At 41.3% G+C, this 24,294-nt stretch overlaps 1 protein-coding gene across 8 annotated transcripts in view; it reads right to left on the bottom strand.

Annotated features, from left to right (window-relative positions):
- The window catches only part of LOC132911304 (tensin-1), a 181,583-nt gene that overhangs the window by 106,884 nt on the left and 50,405 nt on the right, over positions 1 to 24,294 (bottom strand). For 6 of the 8 annotated variants that reach the window (XM_060967866.1, XM_060967879.1, XM_060967874.1 and 3 more), the window contains exons 2-3: positions 10,390 to 10,498; positions 10,009 to 10,046 (exon numbers count right to left, since the gene is read on the bottom strand). In XM_060967866.1, the coding sequence (XP_060823849.1) occupies positions 10,009 to 10,046; positions 10,390 to 10,498 (147 nt within the window). Of the gene's footprint in view, positions 1 to 2,709; positions 3,535 to 10,008; positions 10,047 to 10,389; positions 10,499 to 24,294 lie in introns of those variants that run through there. The other 2 variants (XM_060967877.1, XM_060967884.1) reach the window with 1 other exon arrangement.

Raw genomic sequence — 24,294 nt, 5'->3', positions numbered from 1 at the left:
GTTAACGAATCGAGTGCGAAACGAGGGAGACGCGATTAATTCACGGCTCTAATTTGCCGATAGAGCGTTGAACGCCACTGTTAATAAGTACATCGTATGCCGTACTCTTCGTGAAATTTCATGAATATTTCATGGGTTGGCGGAACTTTCGACTAGGTGTGTTTAAGCGGCCTGGACAGATTGCTGTATATCGCGTGGAACGTCCCGTTGCAAAGTACACAGAGAGAAAGAAAGAGAAAGAGAGAGGGAGAGAGAGAGAAATACATCTAGAAGCCCGGAGGAATTTCAGCTAAAAGACACATTATGCGCGACCTTAAAAGCTAAACGCGATTCTCGGAAGGACTATTTCGGCTCGTTGGCGAATTTCAACGCGTGCAGCCTTGACTGGTTTTAACCGAATTCCTCTCGCGGTGTTTTACAAAAGGGAATCACGTACGTAGCCTGTTCTTCCTTAAATCGAAGATTAGAAGGTGGAACGACTTTCGAAGGACGGAGGAAAAGGGTCGAGCATCGGATGACTGGGTCCGCCATCGTTCGTAATAATTTGTGCTCGAGCTCGTTTGCATACCAATTAATTGGCCATGATTACCAGAGATTAATGGCGCCACGCTTGCTGCCGTGGATTAAAAATCCCATCATCGAAACGATCATGTATATGTGTGTTTCAAAATTTCCTTCGATGTTACTGTATCTACTCGAACCTCGCCGTTGGGACATAAATTACATCTAACCGAAAACTTTTGCCAATATTTTTTACTCAATCTTTCAAACTTTCTTTAACAGCATCGCGCTTACTTGCGCAAGTTAAAAATTTTATTATTGAGATTTCATTTGGCATCGCCAGATGTACCTTTTCGTTGTTGTTCAAACATAAATTAAACGTAAATGAAAACCTCTAGCAATTTTCCAAATTTCTTTCGATACTACGAATGAAAAATTATACGCGTGCTGACGATATATGAAAATTTTATTCAATCTCGCTATACTTATCCGTTCCGTGTTGTTTTAGCATAAATCACTCTGAAAACCTCTGGCGCAATACTTCGAGTCTGGTTTTTAAAACCAGAATCAATATTCGACATTCCAAGTCGCGTTTCCGACGACAAAAGGAACGAGTCTCAAGGCAGTCAATTTGACTTCGCCTCGAAGAGCAAACAACTGCGATAGCAACTATGCTAAAAACGCGACACAGATATTCAATGCCTGCGCAGGAAGCACGATTATCGATATACTACTCGCAAACGACCGCGTACGACGGGGACAATGCACAGGGAAAAAGAAACTTCGCGTTTCGGTGGACGGACGAGTTGCGTGCGAAAAAAAGAGTTGGTCGAACGCTTTTCACTCGATGCATCGCGATAGCTGGCGCTAAGCCAGGGAGAAAGACTCGGCCATTCGAGTCGTCCAATCAATCTGGCCACGTGGAAAAAAAATGGAAAGCCCATCTGGCCCCGATATATCGAGCACGGTAGCTCGACCATCGAAATTCCAACCAACGTCGTACGTAGGCGAACGCTATCGCGAGCGTACCACTCGCTTCAACGTTCGTCGCTATCTTCGTTCGATAATTAAAATTGCCTGACATAGATACCGCTTTATCAGCAATACTTACGGACAATTACAGTTAAATAACGCCATCGTTCCATTCCATTAATACGATCGTTTCGTTATTCTGACGAAAGTTATATAACATCGTAACTTGAAGATAATTGTAACGACTTGGAAATTTCTGACGAATTTCTCAAACGTGAAAGAAGAAGTGCGTATACTTTTACGTGCAAACAGTGCCATACCTGTCAGTGAACGTTATCTAATCACTTAGAGAGTCTTATCAACTCTATCCTTCCGTCTTTTTTTCTCATTTAAACACAACCAGAAATTGCGAGCTTCGTATGTGAATGTCAAGCAAATCCAACGAAGTACAGAAGCTTTTGATAAACGCGAAATCGATAAGTCCCGTTGGTCATTTTCGTGCTTTTAACGTGAATTCGTAATACTTAATAAATAATCGGATTATACTTGTTTATATTTAAGATACGTTTATGATTTAGACATAAAAGAAATCCAAGCTTGGAGCACGAACCTGCGCGAGTGATAAATGTAAATTCGAATTCGCAAAGTAGAAAGTTGGGTGCAAGTGGCAAGTGTTATCCAGAATATCTACGAACCAGAAACCTCGGACACCGTCATGCAAGCCGCGGATACATAAGACGTCGTCGTGTACGTCAAGAATTCCTCGTCTTTGCTGCAGCTATAATAAGGGCTCGTGCACACTAATTCGATAAAGCATTTAGGCAAACTTCGCAAAACCTCTTACCCATTCCGTTTATTTTAACCGCAAACTTAAAACATTCCTTGTATGTACAAAAATTTCACGAAGACTCATCGAATTACAAATAAAAGAAATGCAATGCCATGCCAATATCAATTTCTACGAGTTCTCGGCTCTTACAGGCTGTCGCTCGTGTAATTGTCGAACAATCCTATGAAAGTTTTCCAAGAACCAAGTCTCGAGCGTTGCTCGCATTATCAAGACCTTCGCCATTCTCTCGCGATCGGTGTGCACGAACCCTAGGTCCGTCGCGCGGCGAATTTAGAACGCAACAAGAAGAAACCGCGTGCGCGCGGGCGACATGGCTAAGAAACGGAGGGAAAAAAAGGCCAGAGAAGGAGGAAAAGAAATTGTTGGACGGAACGTGGCGCAAGTACCTCATTGGTGGAACCGTGACCGTTCATCTTGCCGTCACCTCTGGTATCCCATTACCGGTCTGCGGCGAAACGCTCCAAGGATCGTTCACCTTCTCGCATCGGTTCTCGAAAATGGCGCATCTCACTTCCTTCGCACTGTCCACCTCGTCGCCGTCTCTCTCTTTTCGTGGTTCTCCAATGTCCAAGCTTCTCCCTTCGTACAATTCGTACCTGACGGACCACTCTCGATTTTCGTTAGGCTGGTCAACGCCGGTCAAGGTCACGGCACGATCGACGCCGTTACTAATTTCGCGCGAGTGTTCCTGGGTTCGACGACCCTCCTCCCCATGCTTCTTTCGCTCGTGTCTGCTTCGCACACGACACCGTTTCAGGAATTTTATCGCGATATCGATCCAACGTTCGATTATACAGCCTCTGTAACCGCCTCGACACTGAAATCGTCTATCCGAGACAGCTACACACAGCTTCCTCGTCCAGCAGGTTCCGGCACGTCACTTCACTTAACCGATCGTAAAATGTTTTGACTCGACGTGTCTCGGAATCGTGTTATACTTCGATTCGTATAAACATTTTAAAGTACGAAGATATTTTTCAAGTTAATGGTAAAATTTAATTTCCCGAGCAACATTGAACGATCTTAAAAAGAATTCGAAGGATTCAGGCGGTATATATGAGCGAGATGATCACTGGACGAGTTTTTACGTTATCGATCGCGATAGATGCAAGGGACGGTGGAATACGAAATCCTCGATGGATCGAGCAACGGCGACGAATCGATCTTTCCCACGTCCTTCGCGTTGGAGCGCTGTTCGCGGACTGGAGAGCTCCGCATCGCGCGTGCACGGAGCCCATCGCTATCGCCGCAGGTAGACACCCCACCAAATACACGGAGACCGGCAAGAAAATTTGTGGTCGAATCTTAACAACCCGCTGTTACACCGACGACGTTAAGAATTATATACGAGCACTTCTTGATTTATCGTCGGGCAACACCGTCGCGAATATATTTATATCGTAATGTATAGACAGCAACGGGCTTATTTATCGGGCGTTCGTTACCGCCGACAAATAATTCACGCTTCGGCGGCGGCTAATGTGCCCGATACCTACGACACAGGAGGAAAATTGGATTTTCGAGGAAGCTTGTTAACCCTTCGTTGCGCGCGTTTTACTTTCACGCCGGTACACGACCGTGTAGTAGATTATGGTGCGTAAACTCTCCTAAACTTTACGGTTAATTGAAACAGAAACTTCTGCTGATCTCTCCGTTGAACATTTTAATTATTACTTCGCGCGAACGACGATAATAATCGTGAATGTAAATTATTCTTTCGAATATTAAAGATTAAGATTAATAATCTTCGAAGAAGATATTATGATTTTGATAGTTGATCGCGATTTTCGATAGATCGTTTTGTAGGTAATGTAGAATTTCAGAAATATTCATGTAATACGAAGATCCAGTTTGCAGCTAGTTACATATTCATCTATCAGTTTGTTGACGCCGTTACTAGGCAACGAAAGAAACATAAATTCATTCTACTGATCGATCGACACGCGAGCTTTGTGGTAGACAGTCTCCACGTAGTTCTCAGTTAATTTTAATTGCAGTAGAATTTCGTTGACATGAACCTGTCAGAGAGTAAGCGGTTTATATAATTTTCCCGAAATACCGTTAAAACGCGGACTAAATTCATAATAGCGTTACTTATTCGCTATTTATCATGAAAGAAACGTTCCCTATGTCTTTTTGCTTCGTAAAATACATATCTAACAGCCATCTATATGTAGGAGGTCGAATTAGAGTTACAATTCTTTTGAAAATGATTATATTGGCGTTGTACATACACTATGATTACTTCCATGTAACGTTAGATAGTGTTTGTTTCTGTATATACACAGACTTATAGAATAATGATTCCATCGTTGGAGCTGTTCAAGTGCAAGCGTTATCATACTCACTACAACGTTCGTAAAATTAAGTTTACGTTTGAATAAGTAGAGTTCGTAGAAACAAAATAAAACCGCTCAAAAATCATCTTGAAAAATAACGAGAAATCTGTCAAACGCTCCAATTTTTCAAAAACATCTCTGGAATTTACGATCATTTATGTCGCACTTGTTTCAAGGAGTAAACTTATTATTCTTTTGAAAGGTTCAATTAATTTATGCCTTCATAGTTATTCAATTATTTTGTGCACTATTGGTATAACTATTTGTTATAATCAAAGGGTCAACGACCCAATAGTAGAATCGACGCTTAGCGTGTCCCACGTTCGGCCGAATCGAGAAACACGCGAGTTGAGGATAATTTCTTGCATAATAGCAATAGATCAATGGCAGAAGAATACGTATAAGCGTGTCGCCATGAATTCCGCCTATTTTCGTGACACGCGACACACTCAAACACGGAGGTTATTAGTCATTAGGCAACCAACGTTGGCTGACCGCCGTAGCCAATGTCACGACACCGCGGGACGTTCTTTTCGATCGTCACATATATCTAGCGTCTCGTCTTGCCGCGTCTTCGATCCTTCTGTTCGATCCTCGTCTTTTCTTCGTTCGATCAATAGCTCAGACTCCGCTCCGAATACCGTTACAGCCCTCGCACGCGATCGCATCGATTTTCCTTCCGCGATTCCGAAACGTACGCGACCAACTGCGAGGAGATTACTCTTGAAAATCTAAGAGGAATAACACGGTGTCGTATCGTCTTTGTCTGGAAAATTCGCCTCGAAATACGGACGAAGCCGAATTTCAATTAATTTCTTGCTTCTGGAATTATTTAAGGTGTTCCAGTTTCCAAAGCATTTCTCGACTCGATGCGATTTCGACGCAATCTAAGCTTCTGTTCAATCTAAGATCTTAATAGTATCGATTGGTAGTATACAGAGGATTTGGAAATTGCTTTTAAAACACCTGCGAGCCTTCGGTTTAATCAAAGTATCTTGCAGTAGAACGAGGCCGTGTCGTGTCAGGCTTCTTTTCTTCGAAAAAGTTTGTGTTCTACATACTTTATCCTGGAAGTACTGATATTCTTCTTGAGTATACTCGTGTTAAAAGTATTCATTCGCATTTATAAGTAGAAAGTTTGCACATAATTTGGAAATGATAATTTTTGCTAGTACAGTCAAAATGAAGGAAACAGTGTGTCTATATAGTGATAAGAACGACGATCGATGTGCTGTCTCGTGATTATTTCAAATCCTCCGACATGGAGGAAGGTGTCTAACTCAACCCAATTCAACTCTAATTTAAGTTTATATTACGGATGCTAGGAGTATTCGCCAGAATCGCATACGGAAATTCCAATTTTCTTCTACACCTACTTCGAGCGTTCTCCTTAATCAAGCATCGTCCTCGTTCTCGTCACCTCTCCTATTCATCTTTGTTTCTTAAATAAACACCGGCAAACAATCCTGCATTCATCAGGAACAAGGGTATCAAGGTGGATCATATCCGAGCTGCTGATGATGCATCAGCTCTCGGGAGCGCGCAACGTGGCGAAAGAAAATAAAGAGAAAGGAGATAAAGAGACGATGTATCAGAGGCACAGAGCCGACCTGTCTCTAGCCCTGTCCACGGAAACAATGGTGTATTACTAATCCTGGATTCTTCCCTTTTAGACCCCATTCTTCACTTTGAAAATTCCTTCTGGCTTCTCTCTGTGTTTTCCTCTCTGAATTTTCATACCGTCTCCTCCCCTTGGAAAACTTTCCCTCGTTCTCTGTGTTCTTCCTGTTCATTACACGGCGGCCTCGCGTTCGATGCAAAAGAACGACGAGCAGCTTAATATCGATGTTGCACCTGGGCGCATCTCGACGATCGAATCCCGCGAAGAAAGGAGGAAGCAAGAAACGGACGAGATGGAAGAAGAAGAAGGGAGAGAACGCAGTGAGAAGCGGGATCAAGCGTTACCCATCGTCTGGTTTCCCCGGTTCTTGCTAGCTGTTTACAATCGTGGAAGGCCGAGGTGGTGGTACACACCGTGCTAGCACCAGGTATGGTAGCCACGACTTTCGTACTTGGCGAGGACGAGATGTGACCACGGTTTACAACGGTGGACGGTCGATGCACCTCGCGACTTCCACAACCCGTAAGCCTCCGTCGTGTATCCCAGTGTCTAGAGAAGGCTCGGGCTAACTAAAAGGACTTGGACATTCATCTTAGAGCCGTTGCTCCTTCTCGGTGCTACCAGTTCACCGCAAAAGTGACCAAGTTCGTAGGAGAACGAGTACGTTCTCGTGACTTTAGCAAATTACCTAATTCGCGGCATACTGATCCCTTTACACGATTTGGAAACCAGCCACAGAACGATGAAGGAAATAAACGTTGATCAGGAACTTTGGCAATGTTCACCGAGACAAGATTTGTTAGCGGTCCCTTGTTTAGCTCCGGAAATTAACGGCTGTGCTAGAGTTTTGAACAGTCGAGAGTTGTCGATGTTAGCACGAGTTTCGGCGAAATTAACGAACGAAAGGCGGTGCAAAGAATGGAGGAGAGTCGCGGCGACCTTCAATGTCAAGGAAACATCTGGCCTCTCCATATTCGACGAACGATGTCGTTCGTTAGCTCGTTCCAGCGGTTCTCAGCCTCCACTGGCGCAAGAATTCTAGGAGAAATGGTGTTACAGTAAACGATGATATCAATACCTTCCTAGCACATACCAAGACGTATCTTGAGATAGGTGGCACGATATATGGGTTGTTCATATGACTATACGGTAGCGTTATATTACATGAGACTCTAGACAGTAGAACTTTCTTACCAATCATATTTTGCAAGAATTTTTATCTGCGATTAAACGAGAAATAAGGTGTAATACGATTACAATTACCAACATTTGGGAAACTTTACCTTCTGCAATATTAGGTTTTACTTTTAAAAGCCAAAAAGGAACTCCTTTGTCTCTAAACACAAACAATTACGTGATTCCAGTAATGCAATTCTATTAATTCGTCAAATTTAATTGTTAAAACTCTATTCATTCAGAAATTTAGTTTCTTTACGCTGGATTCTTTTAAAGAGCGATTGCAACAAGATCTTCAGCAAGTGTCTATATCTCGACTAAACGTCAGAATTATTCATATCTTTTTCGCCTTTATCATCTGTATATATCTCTCTTTTTTTCTCTTTCGTACACCAGTATAGCACATAATGTCTGTTAAATCTTATTACAGATAAAAATTGTCTGTTAATTCTTGTTATTGTTAATTATACTATAAAAGTAATGAATATATAAGTGACATTTCACGGATGTTTCGTGCATCATGTGAACATTTATTGCTATATCGTTGTTTCGAGAATAAAAAGTAGCAACTGTTTCTTGGTACCGCGAGTCCAACAAATTGCATCATACTGTCATCCGAAGGGTGATGTTCCACGATACCGCGAACAGGGACTTCTAGATGACACGACCACGTGACAACTCGTGGAAGGAAGACTGCCCACAGCCTCGAATTTCAAAACGTCTAGAGAGAAGAAACGTGACCTACGCGGAATTCTTCTAAGGAACGAAAGGAGCGGTTAGCTTTTGTGCCTGCATGATGGGGCAATAAGACTGTTTCGTGGCATGGTCTGGCAACTTAAATAAGCCTAAATCCTGGAACGATCCATGAGATCATGGAACATAGGAAGAAGATCGATGGTTCGATAAACTGGTAGGATATTGTGCACCCAATCGTGTATCTCCCATTAACCTCCGTGTTTCTACTCGTTAATATCGGGAAATAGCATTCGAATCGCCAATTAGACTGAAATTGTAATCTTTTTTACCTGCGCTTGGGCCAACTGGATATTCGAGTATTACCGACTTTCCACTGCTGGCGATCGTGGCCAATAATCCGTCCAAATGATCCCTAATTAAACTTAATACCTTCTCTCTGTCTCGTTTTATTCTCTCTCTCTTTCTCTCTCTATCTCCGTCTCGATCGAAATGTCATACCGGTCTCCGTCGCTAATTGCCCGGCGACGGTGACAAGCTTTTGGCGAAAGTCACGCGCGCCAGAGACAACACTATCGAGCGATGTAACGTGTGTCGACTTGTTAAACGTTAATCGTACGAAGACGTATAACTGTCTACCTTCACCGTAGGCCGGCCCTCAATCCGATCCAAACAGAACAGAGTCTTCCTCCGGTAATGGAAGCTCTCGACGAAATAGACGTATCAAAGGGATCGAGCCGACCGTTTTGTTCGCGGTGTGCCACAAAACCTTCGTAACAAACGACGTCTCGCCACTTACAGAAGGAAGTCGTGCTCTCCTACTGTCTCGGGCACGTTCTCCTTCACTTCCATCGTTCATCCTTCCGTTCTTCTTCGTGTCCACGCGTTTACAGCACACATATGTGTATTACCCTGTATGTACACTGTATATATATCTTTATTTGTGTATTTGATTCTGTATGTATTCCTACATGCATCCTTTATGTATCTCTTTATGACTGTGTATGTATCGCTACGTGTGTATTACAGCGTATATATACTTACGTATGTGTCTTTATTGTGCTCGTAAGTGTATGACTGTGCATCTATAGCTATGTTTTCTTTTGTATGTGTGTGTATGATCAACCTGTGTGAATGTGTACGTATGACCAAGCCACGGTTCCGTGCCAGGTTGTTGGACGCTCGTGTTGGAGCGAGTGTGACACAGGAGCACTTCAAGATACGAAGAAGGCAAGGTAAGTAAAGCTCGTGCCCTGCCCGGTGACTGAACCCACACCGTGTGTTTCACACAGAGACAATTGATTCTGTCTCGGCCTATTCTCACACCAACATACACGGATTTATTTGGTACTGTGTATCTGTGGCATCGACAAAGACTTCGAGGTACCGAGAATCTCATCGACCAGGCTCCATCGGTAGAGTGCTCGAATTAAGATGCATCTACTAAGTGGCATCTCTTCTACGGCACGGTTCTTCTTGGTTGATCGCTTCCGGTTTCGCGAAACCAGACACGTATACGTCGTTGATACTCGTCGCTCGAAAAATTCCTCCGATGGATTGGCTCGATCCGACGACTTCGCTCGTTCAAGAACGTTTTGTTGGACGTGCTCGTAGCACACAGCAGATTTGTTTGAGTACCAGGAAGTACGAACCAGAACCCGTGCACGGTACGGAGAGGTTCTTCGTGTACGGGCAAGGGCTCTCCAGGTATCCACTCTGTCACAAAGTTTCCGAGAAGACGTTGCCTGATCGTGAACGTACACTAATTCGTGAGAAACGATGAACGAGGGGCGATCTAATTGCCGGTCGCTCGGATGAAATTTTACGAAATATACAGAGGAAATATGTTTACTCACCTTATCCTCGCAGGTTTTGTGGCAGATGTACTTGCAAACTGAAAATAAAGAAAATATTTTAATAATACTGTCTTATTTTTGTGTTTCTTTTGTGGCACGTTGATGAAGATAAAATTAAAAAATGCTTACGAAGTATTTTATAAAATGTGGATTCAATTGTAGAAAAGAATTAATATAAAAACGAAATATGCAATATGCAGTATCCTGTAGGAAGTGGCTATTTAAGACTAGACCAGACTCAAATCGATCGACGTTCAAATTTCCCTCCACTTCTTCACGCGCCACGCTTTTTTACCATACACAGCTCCGACAGAACTACCGACTGAACCCTTTCAGGCCACTAGAGCGAGCAAACCGCAGGGAATGAACTTATCGACTCACCTCTGCAGCACGACGCCTGTTTGATCACCGCCTGATGGCACAAATGGCACGGACGCGGCTTGCGCAACTGTTTCGTCCGGAACACGTGACATTGCGGCTCAAACTCGCTCTGAAATCATTCAAAAGGAAGAAATATGATTAATATAATCGATCGTTTCTCAATGAACAAGTAAAAGAGAATACCGCGTCTAAAACTTATCTCTCAACATGCCACAGACACGTTCCCATGTTTCCTTTTTCCAGGGATTTTTTCAGTAACTTTAATTAGTGGATAAGGACCTCTTCACTGGCTAGTTTCAATGAGGTCTAGACGGTCTAAATGAAGCGCCTGTTCAACGTTGCCTTCATCGCCGGCAAAAACTCTTTCTTCCACTTGAAATTATTATTCATGAGTCGAGTGGTATTTCAAACTGTACGTAGTGAAGAAATTCGTCCAGACGGTCGCATGGAAAACGACGACAAAGATGAAAAAGAAGAAGGAGAAGAAGACGAAGAAGAAGTTTCACCAACTTTCTAGCCTCGCCGCAGTGTGTAATTGTTGTCTCTAGTCGTTTCGACTCGACGCTCAATCTGTTAACAGCGCATAAGCGAATGCACCACGCTATCCAAAGAGGCGGTTCGCAAAGTTATGCGCAAATAATCGCCCGGAGTGTTTGCAATCCAGAGATGCGCGGGTTCCGATTACAAACACGCAACGCTCCTCTCTTCCCTGGGAAGCGGATACCTTGCGCTTTCACCGACTTCGTCGCCGATCGATCGATCGATCGATCGATGAATTCGCAGAAAACAATTCCGTGGATCCGAGCCAAATTTTGCGTACCGCCACGTCGGTTGTAAGCGACGGCTGCTTGACGATTCCCCTCGTCGCGGCGGGATAATTCAATCGGCTTTCACGGGAATACGATCGTAAGTAACGATAACGCGACGAAGAAGAACCGCTCGTGCATTTTCACGGATTATTCGTCGTGAGTTTCGATCGCTTCTTCGATCGTTAAGTGGCTTAGCGGGTGGCGGACCGCGTTGGAATGCGCGTAAGGAGAATAAGAACAGCTTGGTCAGACTGCTCACTCAGAATATTCTGCCACACTGCATCACGCTAATGTTTGACATATTTTTGTTATTATTATTAACAGACGAGCAGAAGAGGCAATTTTGTACATGAAACTACACAGGAAACAAACGAAAGTTTGAATATAACACGTAATGAAACGCAAACGCGTATAACTCGATATAATTTATAAATGCCAGCAATATTAATACGTATCTATGATATAAATCTACAAATTAACTTCGACTCGAATTAACAAGTCATCTGTTCTTTTTTTCAGAATTGATCATTAAGTGCGAAATTAAGAAATTCTAATTAGAAAGTGGAGTCGATCAATGTTATTTTTCAGAGACTGATTTATTTCGAATTCTATGGAACGCGAAATCACTCGAATCAGCTCTTTGCTAACAAATCTCAGGAATTCTGCGAGAGAGGAATTCTTCAGCTATTAGAAAGTTGTGAAAATGGTCAGTGATCAAAAGACATATACATTAACCAAACACACATCTGAATTTTCAAATAAATTATCGTGAGGACACTGAAAAGACAGGACGAATTTCTGTTATAATCCAACATTAGGATTTGCTATCTTAAAACAAAGTTGATCATATTGATTACTATTTAGCTCTAGTGATCGAAATTCCTTTTTTTCCAATTACCAAAGAGTTTACAAATTAAAAGAATCCTTTACCTTACAGCAATATAGATTTCAGTTCTGTTTTCCATTCTCTTCATATCCAATTTATCCAAAGTATTCGATATATCCAATTGGTTATTAATATACCAATCAGGAGTAGAGAGTAAATTAAATTTAAGGTTCCCTATAGCTTAATGAAATTCGAATTTACGAGTAGCCTGGAAAGCAAGATTCTTTCTATCGATTTCCAGTGAACGATAATTACAGCGAATATTTCTGTGTCATTGGTTTCACGCACTCTGCAATTAACCCAATAGCAAACCGCACGCAACATCGGCCTAGCATTCCACGCACATTCCCATGTTTTCCTTATCTCACACAACCTTTATCTTCTCATTCTTTGATCGATCGTATTCTCTATAATCTAAATCCAAACCAACTAGATTCAAGTTTCAAGAGAATAACAGAATTCCTCCGAACATTAATACGACAATGTTTGCTGAACTTGCCGCTTCGATAATACTAATCGATGAAAATCCAATATTCTATCGCCACTCAACGTACCCGCTTTATCGTGGCAAAGTTTGCCATAGTTGCGTCGGCATCGAGAACGCAGCATAGATTGTAAAATACCGTGCCATTAAGAGGCTGTAATATTTCGTAATTATCAGTTTTATCGGGCAGCCACGAGTCACACCGGTTGAATTATTGTGACTCGACAAATGCGTTCGCCAATGCACGGAGGCGGAAGAACGAGCTTCCTTATTGGTTACTGTATGCAAAAGCTCGGCTGCGTTCGCTGTCATCGTAAACGTAGTCACGCAGCTTCCATTCTTCTTCGCGTTCCCCTTGTATTTCTTCCTTTTCATCTTTTTTACGAAACAGTGAATCGTGTTTCTGTATTAGATCGTTCGCTTGATATACACCTTTACATTTGTCGAAATCTTTCGTTCGTTCGATAGTATGCGCCACATCGTTGGAATAATATTATTGGTCGGCCATAAACGTCTTGAAATATTCGAGATAAATTATGTTTCTCATGAATGTCCTCTATTTTGTACATTTTCTTACGCAATTTTATTATCCGCCTCTTATTTCATAGAGAAGAAATTAACCATTGGATATTAATTATAGTTTGACTACTAATGAAAGAGCCCGGAGACCACCATGGACTTCGCTCTATTGAATAACAAAATATGATCAATTAAGATGGAAATTACCCAGCGATGGGTGAATAATTTCGTTCGTTATCCAGCTAATCGATCTTTGACAAAAATCCAGCGGGTTTCCACTGATCGGTTAATAATTGACGTTCTGCGGAATCCCGATGCTACTTAATTTTACCCATCCCGGTTCGTAATGATGATTTATCATCCGTATGGTCGTATAGCCGTATAGCATTGATGATAAAAACAATACGTTCTTTCCCGTCGATGTACAATTTCACGGTAACTTAATTCTATCTTGTCGACGTTGCTCGGTGCTTGTACACGTATCTCAGTAACTAATTGCCGGATTCATTAGCAAGACTGACCTTTGATGCTCGCGAATAGCCATCGTCATTGATCACGTACGATTAATTGATCTTTAATCCTCGAGGAAACCCATTGAAATCCCTGGATCGCCGGCTATCTCGCTGGTTAGTCAGTCAACTTTCTTACTCCTCTACCTTTCTCCTCAAGAATATATCCTACCACCTCGAGGTCGAGGTCGACGCTGACCCGCAGTTCGTATTTTATTCCCGCCAACACGATTGAAACGCAATAATGCCCGTCTCGACTTTAGGTACGCGAAACGATTACGGCGCGACAGAACGAGGCTGGAATTTTATTCGAACCCCGAGGTGAGACAGGATTTCGTACGGAATATCGAGGATCAACAGGCTAACTGGAATTTTAATAGCTTGGACACTATAATCACGCTGCTTTGCTACAGAAAAAGAACAAAAAATGCAAGGCAAACTGAAACGATCGAAAATTGATGAAAAACTTCGTTTCGAGGTCTTCCGTTAATTTCTTTGTTTACTCTGTCCAATTGAAGGTAACATATTTAAGAAATGGGAAATATTAGTTAATAATGTAGGATTAATTTGATAAATGAAAATTAGGAAAATGAAGGACGGAGCAATGAGCATTTGGGGAAAACGAGGGTTAAGTAAAATGGAAATTTTGTGAAATAGCAGTCTTGAAATATGAGAAACAAGGAAATGACACATTTTGTGAAATGAAGAATAAGCAAATGAAAATATTTCAGAAAATGGATATGCCAGAAGGCTTCGGAATTTCTTTCTCCAATGAACTGCGCTACCGAATGTTAGCGTTCAATCTTCAGTATTTACAGCAAACACAATCGTCCAATATTTGTCACATTTAACTCAGAAAATAAAAGACAAGTGATACGTGAAGAATGCTGATGATCATCGCAATACGAAGAACATGCACTTCGCATATCTCTTGACAGACTCTAAAACGGAACAATTTTTGGTGAAACTACGGCTCGTCAAACGATCCTTTGTAGCCTCGACTATTCGACAATGCCTGGGCAACTCGCTTCTACGGAAAATTGAATTCCGTGGGCGAGTATGGCAAAGGCAAAGCGCGAAAACGCGATAGAACGTGGCATGGTTCCACGCGAGCGTGACGAACATCGGTAACATTTAGCCTCTCAATGCGCGACTCTGTTAAAGGAAGATATCGCGTTGTTGTAGTTTCCACGCGGAACAACCAGTTCGAATCAAGAGGTTGGGGAAACAAAGAGTAGGTACGGGAAAGAGAGGAAGGAGAGAGAGCGTCCAATTTCCAGCACAGTTGTTAATTAACAGATCGCTATACAGAGTGAGCCATACAATTGGGACAAGCTATATTCCTTTCTTGATTGAAGTTAAGGGCAAATATTCTCTATTATTACAAAATAAATGGTTAATAGATAAATGGTAAAAGAGGAGAACATTTTCACCACGGATTTTTTGGCGATGATTTATATTTTGTAACTGGACAATTGTTTTAAATGGGAACATTCCTTTTTACTCATGTCGAATCATTTTCTCATTCTACGAAAAATTATACTAAGATAATATGGTCGAAAATTGATTGGTCGAAACGATATTTTAAATTCACTTTTGCAGAGTTTATCTTACGAAAGACAAAGAAAGACGTAACGCATTATTCTTGTATTTTCCTTCGTGTTTTCCTTGTCTCTTTTACGCCGAATTCTACGAGGTTGGTTAAGAGATCTTTTAAATCCATTAATTTTCAACCATGTCGCTTCACTACCGTTTTCATGTAGAATGAGGAAATGATTCCTTTAAGGAAGCACGTACATTCCCATGAAAAGAATAATGCATTTGCATTTTTCAGTGCATCCTTGCGTTTTAAAAAATATGCAAGAAGTGATATCGTACAAAGATAGATATTATCATAGAAAGCAACTTTCCTGTCCGCAACGTTCTGTTATCTGTTGCAAATTCCAAATACATATAACCCGTTCCAATTGCGTGGTTCACCCTGTATGTTTTCTTGTGTGTTCGTGGGCGTGGAACTGACACAGAGAGATATATATATACTCTGACTATCGTCTGGATCGAGTCGAACGGAGTTCAAAGTTCTGCCAGGGATCGAGTCGAGTGGAAATCAAGTGCGTTCCGCTCTCGGGACGATACCGTCCGCCTCTGGTTCGCTATGGTGGTTTTCTGGTGCAAAAGCATGCGGGAAGAGGAGAGAAAGGAGCTCGTCGGTCTCTCGCGAGGAAGGACGAGTGCTCGAACAGAGTCGGCTTTGTCGGGTTGTGTTTGCGCTTTGACTCGAAACACACTTCGGCTCGCATTAACCGGGCGTAGATACATACAAAGAGAGAGACCACGGTCGAGTGCACGCTCAATGTTTTTTCTCCTTCGCTCTTTCGCACGCGCGTCTCCCTGTCCGCCTTTCTGTCTGCCTTTCAAAAGTCTAGCTTTTTATCCATCCGCTGGCTGCAGCAGCCAGATATACTACTTCGGTCGGATGATGCACAGGGAAATACGCGGTTTCGCGAGACATTGTCAGCCGAGTGGATCGTTTACCTCCGCGTTGACGTCGTGGTAATGACGTGCGGATGGATCGGAGGTTTCGTGAAAATTACTACAGAGATTTGACTTGATCTGAGGATTTCTGAATTTAGATGTATAGTTCTCTACGGTGTAGTTACAAAAGAGACTCGAGCGGATATATGTAATAAGTACTAATTAACATATTCACTGCGACACACGTTCACTGACCACATGTACATTCTAGTTGGCACATACTTTCAGATTACGTGTGGTATCGAGTCGAACGTGGCATGTGAACTGAAAATTCCGAAATTGTGAAACAGTATTTCATAACAATTCATATCAAACACATATTTAAAGCTCCATAATATAGAAACAGGTATTGTATGAAAATGTTCTGTATAGCTGCGTGCAAAATAAAAGTCGGATCCACAGCGAACATGTTAAATCATATGTATAGGTATGGTCGACCTCTACATTATCCGATTTGAAGATCAAAATTCAAATTATTTGGCAGAAACGTGAAATATATGACACAGCAGTGTATATATAGCGAATTGAAAGGATATTAGTTGAAATGGAAGTCAAAGAGCGGAAGCACATATTATTAACCTGAGCAGGCATATCGACAGTTTCACATCTGAAAATAACATCATATAACATCGCGTGACAGTGAGCGAATGGAATACTTTATTTGCCTACTACTGTTGTCGCAGTATTCTTTGCATTTGGCGTCAGAAACGCGAGAGATCTTAACAATGAAAAGAAGAAGCATGGAGAATAGCTGAATTGTCAATAAAAAAAGCAGAGAATATAAACGAAGAAACAGAAGATGTGAACAAACGTAGGCTCAAAAATGACAAAATATTTTAATCTGCGAATTCTTTGTACCAGATGATCTAAATAAAACGAAAGGAGGAAAATGCAGGAAGACTACGACGACGTAACAAAGCGCCATAAAAGATCAAGGGAAGCTCCAAATACTCGAAGATCTCGGCGCGGAGCATAAATACAAATTTATCGACGCGGAAAAAGGAGAACGAGCGCGTCGCGGAGTCATTACAAGGGGACTACTATCGATGAATCGTGAATGCGGGATGCATAGAGAGGAAGAACAGCAGCAGACTAAGAAGACGAAGAATACGAAGAAGAAGCAGACTGTGCGCGTCAGTCGATAGAGTTGAAATACGATTTACCGGGGTGGTCTTACGCGATAGAAACGACGCGAAGAGAAAAGAAGAATATAAACGAGGCTAATGCCTTCAATGACAACATCTTTGCGCGGATGATAGAGCGTGCATAGGAAGAGGCTTGTACCATCGAACGACGATGTGTGCACGGTGGCTTTAAGTCCAATGTATGTACTTCCTCGAAAATATCTCTACGATCGCGTTACTTTTCTTGGAAGTCGTGCGTGTAACGGAGCGACGGGAAACGACGGGAAACGACAGAGAAGAACGAAGGGAGAGACGATGAATTATCGAGCCGGCATTCAGAACATCAGAGCCTCGCAGTGTGCTCCAACAAACTGCACGAAAGCGTATGCTTCGCATCAGCTTCGAGTTGCGCGAGTATTATCGCGTCAAAAAGGATGTTAGATCTGTGTCTGAACAGCGTGGTAATTTAATGAAACACAAATCCTACGAACTTCTCGTGCTAGAGAATGAAACTCACGACTCTGAGCTGTCTCTTCAGGCTGGAAATATATCACAGATATATTGGGTTAGTGCAAGAATGATGTCGGTGTTTTCATCATACTAAGGAAGCCAGTTTCTAATGGTCCATACGCTACAGTTTACAGTAAAATCATTTTAGAAGAAGGGAGTTCTGTGTTTATAAAAACACTTCGTCTTCCTCTGAGCTTAAACGTCAGTAGACCGAGTAGTTTTAATAGTTGGATGTGGAACACGATAAAGTTTATTCTTGCCTTTTTTAAATTACGTTACATAAATTTGAAAAAGGTTGTAAATGCAAGAACTCGAAATTCTTTCTTATTTTCCCTATTTTCCAGACAGACTATACGTTGTTGTCGAGCGTAGTACAATTATTTAAATAAGTGAAATGCAGAGAGATCGATTGAAATACAATATATGATGAAATATACAATTTCAGTATACAATTTCAGAAAACAAAGAATATTATACAATTGATTAAATAGAATCATAATACCAGCAATGTAATTCGGTTTTGTGGATATAAAACCGGCATTACTTTTCTGTCAGCTCAATACCTTGTCTCGAAAGAATCTGAAAGTTTTCACGAATTTTCGATTCTCTACGTGCACCCCGATCGTTAGTAACGCCAACGTTAGGAACGTGGTACCAGCAACTTTTTCCGCCAACGATCGCAAATTCCGATCTTCATATCGCACGATTTATAAGTTGAGAAGAACGATTCGAATCTCGTAAGCGTCGATGCCATAAAATTTATCATGGAATTTTGACGCGTGCTCCCGATCGTTGACCAGCGTTCCACCATTGAAAATGGAAATATATTCGAGCACCGTTCTCAGAGAGAATAAATTTTCGACTCTCGTTGCTACGCGCGTCTACGTCGTTCTTTCTCGTTGATTCGAAAGATCGATTTCTCGAAATATCGTTTTCTCTTGTTCGGTTTCAGTTCCCTTTCCGACCACGAAATTTTACCACGCCGTTGGCACCAGGGATTACCAATCAGGACCGTGCCCACCTCGTTCCCTCCCTCCACTTTTATTTCTCTGCTCTCTCGTGTTTTTTATTCGCACGCCGCGCCCGGAATGCCGATGGCCCGGCGCGCGACTCCGACTTTTGTGAGTTATAGTTCTCTGCTCGCAGGCGGAACCGCCGCGATTCTGCATGGTTACGTGCATGCTCGCTTCGTGGCCTGCTTTCGGGAAAAAATTCGCCGAACAAAGCGGTTACGGACGAGTATCGCGATACTCCTGCTCTTTGCAGGGGTATGGCTTTGAAAAGAGAAAAGAATTTCTGACAGAAAATTGTGGTTCCGTGCGTATCGCAGCGGTATGCAACGCAACTTTCGGTTCGGGAAAACTCGTATATGGATGATAAATAAAATTCGTCCGCAACTTTCTTTGTGAAACGTCGTTTTAGAAAATTCTCCGCATTATTAATTCGTTACGATAACACAGAGCAGTAAGACTCGTGTTGCAATTGAATTGAGAAAATGCTATTCCTTTATTGATATTTAATAATTGACTCGAGGGCAGTAGATAAACGATTGGACAATTATTATTACTCCAGCCACTCGGAAGCCACACTGATCCAGTTCATAAATTGGAAAGTAAAGAAAAGTATTGACGTTAGGATATTATTCCTTCTTAATTTATCTTGGGATTTGTGATTCCCTGCGCTATCCTTGTATGCCAAGTACGCTTATGAAAGTGAGGAATTTCTCTCTTCAATAAATTGTACAACATGTAACGTGCATCTGGGTAAAAATAAAAGTGCAGTGTAACTTATTATCCATATAATAAAGAACAATAAACGATAATGGAACGGGGAATACATTTCCGATGGATAATAATTCTCGACTAAACACAAAGAGATGTACTTCAAATCGTGACAGTAATATGCCAAGAAATGCGAAAGTAAGCGTACGTCTGGTCGGCTGAATTTAAAGCACGATTGCATTAACATAATCCGACACCTCGGACACAGGGATCAAACGAGAAATCCATTCGAGCTAACCGATGATTTATCCGGCTCCAATCGGAAGATCAATATCCATATAAAAGCGGCAGCTTCTCTATCAATCATCGTTCCCGTTCTCTTGCATCGTTCGACTCCTCGATGCAGAAGAATCGCGAATAGAAAACGATTTCCATCGTGACGAGAAAGACCACCGGTTAACATTGGCTTCCTATTACTCTGTCCCTTTCTTTTTCTCCTTTAAACACGATTAAAATCTTCTCTTACGCGAGCAGACATTTTTCCCCTTTGGTCACGATGCAACCAGAGATATTATTGACACGGAGTCTCGAATCGCAGACAGCAAAGAGTATCGTGCATCTACGTGGCTAGGCGAGGATAGATCTTGTTGAAAGATCCAGATACACGCCGATAACGGATGCAACGGTGTACTTGACACACCGCGTGAGATTACGTTGCACGTGCAACACGGACGCCCCGGCGATTCAGCATCGCGAGTATAAAACGCGGAACGACGAAGAACCGCCGCCGCCGCCGCCGCCGGTGCTCTGTCTTCCTGCATCACCGCCACGTTCAACCGGTTCCATCTCGGTCAGATTTTAGCGTGGGAGTGCTCGTGATCATCGCGAATTGAATACACGTGCGTCAACGGCATCTTTGTCCGTCACGTACTTCGTAAATATCAGACGAGCAACTTCGAGGTACTTGGAGGACGAACAGAACGGTTCTTCGAATTAAAAAGGGCACGTGAAATTTTCTGCCAAACAAAAATTCCTGGAAAATACCGCTGCACAAGATGGCTAAATTCGTCTCGAGTTTCGTTACAGAGTTCCTGAATAGCTCGATACGAAATACATTTGACCGAATGAAAATCATAGATGCGTTAATCAATAGTTTCGGAACTTGGATTTAGTCATTTCGTTTCTTATAAGTATCATCTTTTTAATTTCATCGATAATTAAGATGTAAGTAGCTAGGTGGACCAACAAACTATTTTTATACGATCTTCAGTTATAATTAGATGTTATTGTATTGAACTATATAACTATACGAACAGATGATATAAATGTGAACTATTAGATAAACGAAAAATCCTGAATAGTGGGGAGAATCAGCGAATTTTTGCTATATTAATTTCCATTATCATTGAATGTTATTGTATCGCATCTTACAATTACATAAGATGTTTGTTGCTCAATGGACTTAAATAGATGTAGTTTTACTGTATCTTTCCTATGTCCATCAAATAGAAGACGTTTCACATGCTACAAACTTCTCGAACGATCTAATATTTTATAGAAAGATAAGCACTCTCTGTTGGTCGTTAGAACAGAAGGTGATTTGGGAGATCTGGAAAGAAGGAACTCGCAGCGTGAACGCTCGAATTAATCGACTTTCTGCCCGCCTTGCACAATGAACAGCCAATCGTTCAAAGTCAGTGGAACACGCTGTCGCGACGACGAGATAAGAAGCAACGACATCGTCTTGGTTATTCCTCTGCGATCATGTGCTTTTTCTTCACTACGATCGGACTGTCACGCCACCAATGTGTTCGTCATTCATCACGGCAAACTGTGAGAAACTCCCGAATCAGCGACGAGAGTCTTTCCTCCGCGAAAAAGAAAGAATTGCCGAGAGTTTTACGATATCTTGACGCTGACGTTGAACTAATGGGCATTCCTCCTTTTGGCGTGGTATTTTACTTTTTGCTAAGTCCAATTTTCGAATTTGGAGCTAGGAATTTTCGATGAATTTTCAAAGGATATCCCGATATTGAGAAAAAACTGGTAACTTCCTTATAAAACTTTCATGAAACTTTATTTTCTGATTTTACGTGAATTTTCTAAAAATATTTTTAGCTATTTTCTTTTGTATTCAAATATAAAATTATAAATTCTCGCCGAAATTTAAAAGGGTAACTTGATGCCGTAAAAATAGACGACGCTTGTACTTTGTAATAGTTGAACTTTCATGCAACTTTATCTTTTGATTAAACAAAGTTTCTAAAAATAATTACTCTACTATCCTCTTCTACTTGTAAAGTCTAAATTACAAAGTTTCGATGAATTTTCAAAAGAGAGTGTAACTTTTAAACGATTCTTGGAAATGTGACAAACGTAACAAACTCGCGAAACTAATTTCATCATCGTTATCGGTTCTATAACGCAGATAATACGGTGACCCGTAAAAGATCAAGAAAAAGTAACGACTGTATGTTGTCTGAGGCAGAAGTAAATCGAGTGAAGCTGTTGTTCGACAGAAACGTATCAGAGGGAAGATTCCTCATTTCGAAACTATTACTCGATTTGCCCGTAATCCTATTTGGAAGCTGGCCGGATTCGTCGGTCGTGGTTTTACCTAACGATGACAAACGGTCCTGGATTATTTGGCCAATTGTGATTTCCCTGGCCACCGATATACCTTCGAGCTTTCTGGTTACTCGGAGCAGAAATGGACGTAGCCAATAAGCTAACGTTTGGCGTGCAGCGTTGAAAAATGGTAAACGTTGGGCGCGAAAGCGAGTCCTAAATCTCGACCCGTGAAATCCGGCGTTACACGTTCTGCCTCTTTGCACAGCGTGTATTTCTAATACGTAAAAGGGTACACGGCACCGTTGCATCGTAGCTGGCAAGTATATAAATTCGCTGTTATTACGCCCCGTTTTTTCCGGGCCTCTATCGAGGCAAATGTGAATTTATCGCGCGTCGCGAATCAAACAAGCCGGATACATAAAGTTTCGTCCCAGTGGCCCTGTGGAAAGCGAAACGAAGGAGAATTGCTCTGCTCGTTGATGCTTCCAAGTTATATTGCAACGATGACAAGGAGTTTCTGCGAAGAAATAATAATAATATTGACAGAAAAGATTCCGGAGTCCTAAAATGTTGTAGTAGAAATGTACGATGCAAATTAATTATTTATACAAATTAATATTGCAAACTGACTTTACCATTTTCTTGTGGAATCTGCGAATTATAAATTTAAATTATCAGTGAGGATGATAAGCGTAACAAAACGAAGTATCATCGAAGTTGTTCTATCAATACAGCACTTCCTTTATGCAACTCGATGTTTGAAAATTAATTAGCTTGTGGATAAGGAATTATTCAGATAAAATTGTGCTACGAGATTTGCCATTTATGAACACCAATTTTCCATATTAATTTCCATAAAGCAACATCGTCTACTAATAATAAATAATGAAATCGGCATTCGATAATCAAGTATTCGGATAATCTTAAACGATAGTATTAAAATATAATAAATACGAGTATGTTACCAGCACTTTTTTCCTAACTTTAAAATTCATAATTCCAATATCCCTCCTAATTTCTAATTCACTAATTCTATACAAGTCACGATGCACGTACCTAAATATAAAAATGAAGACGTTATTCTTCTTTCTATCCCAGCCCATTTTCGAATAAAGAAAACGTTACGACGATCAGAATTGATTCTTCGTCAATCGTGTTCTATTGCCAAGAAACTTTTGACTGTTCTTGCTTTTAAATGGTTGTAGAAACACGCAATAAAAAAGGCACCGTTCCACACGTGTCACTGCGTAGAGCGTAGGGCATGCGTGGTTACTTGGAAACATCATAATCCTATACTTCAACTAAACGCATATGGGAGGAAGGTTGCGTATAAATCTTCCGCCGACCCTTCGTTACAGACGCCCTCGACGTCGTCTTGGAATTTATCCATGGACGAGTTGACGACGATACCACGCAGTTCCAGACACCGTTCTACACTCGAACAAAGGCTACGCCGCGTTCTTTGCGGCGGCCAATAAGTCGTTTGTTTCAGGGACGCTCATAATTTTTCTGACACCACCCCTTTTACTTCGAAATAGCTTGTGAGGCGTGTTATTCGTCCACAGCGTGTCTAGATATTTCTACTATTATAGGTATAAGAAATTCTTGCTTGAAATGAGTTAAATATTAGAAAAATATTCAAAGAAGATAATTTAACTTTTTAAACCTGGATCAGATTTTAATCGACATGCTTTCAAGCAACTTGAGACCACTGTATCAATATGAGTCTCTTGTTTGTTTGACTTGAAACATCTTCTCGAGTGTCTAAACTTCTTCTCATTAGTTAAATCATTTGAATTCAAATAATTTGACAAATCTGAACGAGATTTTAAAGATATATTCTCGAGTTGATTCGATTTCGATTATATATAATATTTCCTTTGTCCCGAGTTAATTTGGTCCCTACGATGGAGTAAAAATTATTCTTGCCGGTCGTGAGTACGATTTTTCAACTTTTTATAATTAAAAGTTTCTTCTAAGTCCAGTAATATCAGTTAAAGATACTACGAGTCATTGAAATAAAGAAGATCTTGTAGAGAGTACATAATACTTATCAACTTCTTTCAATTTAAAATGGCCTATTAAGGTAGTCGTGCCAGATAAGAAATGATTTACCATGTTACATCATGGTCTGCATGAGAAAAAAACTCGATAAAACCGTTAACAGTTTCCATTTCACTCGTTGACGAGGGGCATGAGATGAATTAATTCGAAAGTTTCGTTCAGGAAGCCCAGCA

The sequence above is a fragment of the Bombus pascuorum genome, chromosome 10, assembly GCF_905332965.1.
Source record: "Bombus pascuorum chromosome 10, iyBomPasc1.1, whole genome shotgun sequence".
NCBI lineage: Eukaryota > Metazoa > Arthropoda > Insecta > Hymenoptera > Apidae > Bombus > Bombus pascuorum.
This window is presented reverse-complemented; position numbering and strand designations above follow the sequence as displayed.